At 29.5% G+C, this 1,273-nt stretch overlaps 1 protein-coding gene across 1 annotated transcript in view; it reads right to left on the bottom strand.

Annotated features, from left to right (window-relative positions):
• Positions 1-1,273, bottom strand: part of HNRNPLL (heterogeneous nuclear ribonucleoprotein L-like) — a 59,369-nt gene that overhangs the window by 29,682 nt on the left and 28,414 nt on the right. Inside the window, exon 4 of the mRNA XM_006882342.1 lies at positions 1,189-1,273. Within this exon, the coding sequence (XP_006882404.1) occupies positions 1,189-1,273 (85 nt within the window). The remainder of the gene's footprint in view (positions 1-1,188) is intronic.

Here is a 1,273-nt window from a genome sequence, read left to right as displayed (position 1 = left end):
GATAACATAATTATGATAAAAACAAAAGGGGGGAAATATGGAAAACCAATACTAAATATTTGTAATAAATGGAATGATATTTTTTAAAAAATAAATAAATAAAAGGAAAGTTGGGAAAAAATAATCTTGCCTTTGAAATAAAAAAGAAAAAAATTTAAAAAGAAATTTGCAAACAAAAAATAATCTTGCCAAAGAGTAAGCACTAAATCTGATGTATAATTATCTTTTTTCTATGAATTTACACGAGTTAGCTTTTGTTTCTATTCAAAATGGTATATACTACATTCCATAACACTTTCTTCTCAATATACACCAAATTTAATATGTAGCATTAGTTTTTACATAACCCATGACCATTTAGAAGGTTAAGTAAGAAAAATTAGAAAGGTTTTATTTTAAAGTGCTGATACTTCCAAACTATACATTTGAGGTAAATGTCAATATGGTACATGTATGCATTTTGAATGATGTTATGACTGGCACATAGTTCATTAAGTTTACATTTTACATCCTGTGTTCTTAAAAGCTTGTGAATGGACATCTGAAATACAACTATTTCCTTACCTGGATCAGAAGAGAAAAAAACTCAAGTAAAAGACTTTAAGAAGAAACTACTGTACAGGACTGGTAGACCACAAAAATTGTATCTTAAAAAAAAAATCATATCGTCATCTTCCTGAGACTAAGTGGTTCTAGCTCATCAATTATTCTGACCAAAGACATAATAGATTATCCCAGAGGTCACCTTTCAATAATAGACTGGCTCAAAAAATAAACATCCATCACCACGGAGTACTGAGCTCTTTCAACAAACCCTCTCTGATCAAATGGTCAACAGTGACCTTAAAGTAAGGATGGAATGGTAAAAGGGGTGGGTGGGTGCTAGATTAATAGAAACAGAACAACAAGAATGAATATAGTAAGAATGTCATTATGAAAAATAAAACCAATCGCTAAAAATATATATAGAAATTGTTAAAGGGAAATCTAATTGCTGTATAAATTTTCATCAAAAACACAGTATTGTCTAAAAAACCCCCAAACACACCATGCAAAACTGTTAAGCAGATTTTTGTGATGGAATAAAGCAAACATCACTGGTCTAGAAATATTTATTGATATAGAAATCATACTCAGAGTCAGACAACACTCCTATATATGAAGAAAATAATTACAAATAAAGGATATTCAACCATTGCTTGTATCCCATTTCTTTTGAATATAACAATACGTTGCACTTTTCCAACAGGGTTACATACTGTATATAAAACAT

The sequence above is a fragment of the Elephantulus edwardii genome, unplaced genomic scaffold (assembly GCF_000299155.1).
Source record: "Elephantulus edwardii isolate Elephantulus edwardi_28Jun2011 unplaced genomic scaffold, EleEdw1.0 scaffold00019, whole genome shotgun sequence".
NCBI classification, from domain to species: domain Eukaryota; kingdom Metazoa; phylum Chordata; class Mammalia; order Macroscelidea; family Macroscelididae; genus Elephantulus; species Elephantulus edwardii.
This window is presented reverse-complemented; position numbering and strand designations above follow the sequence as displayed.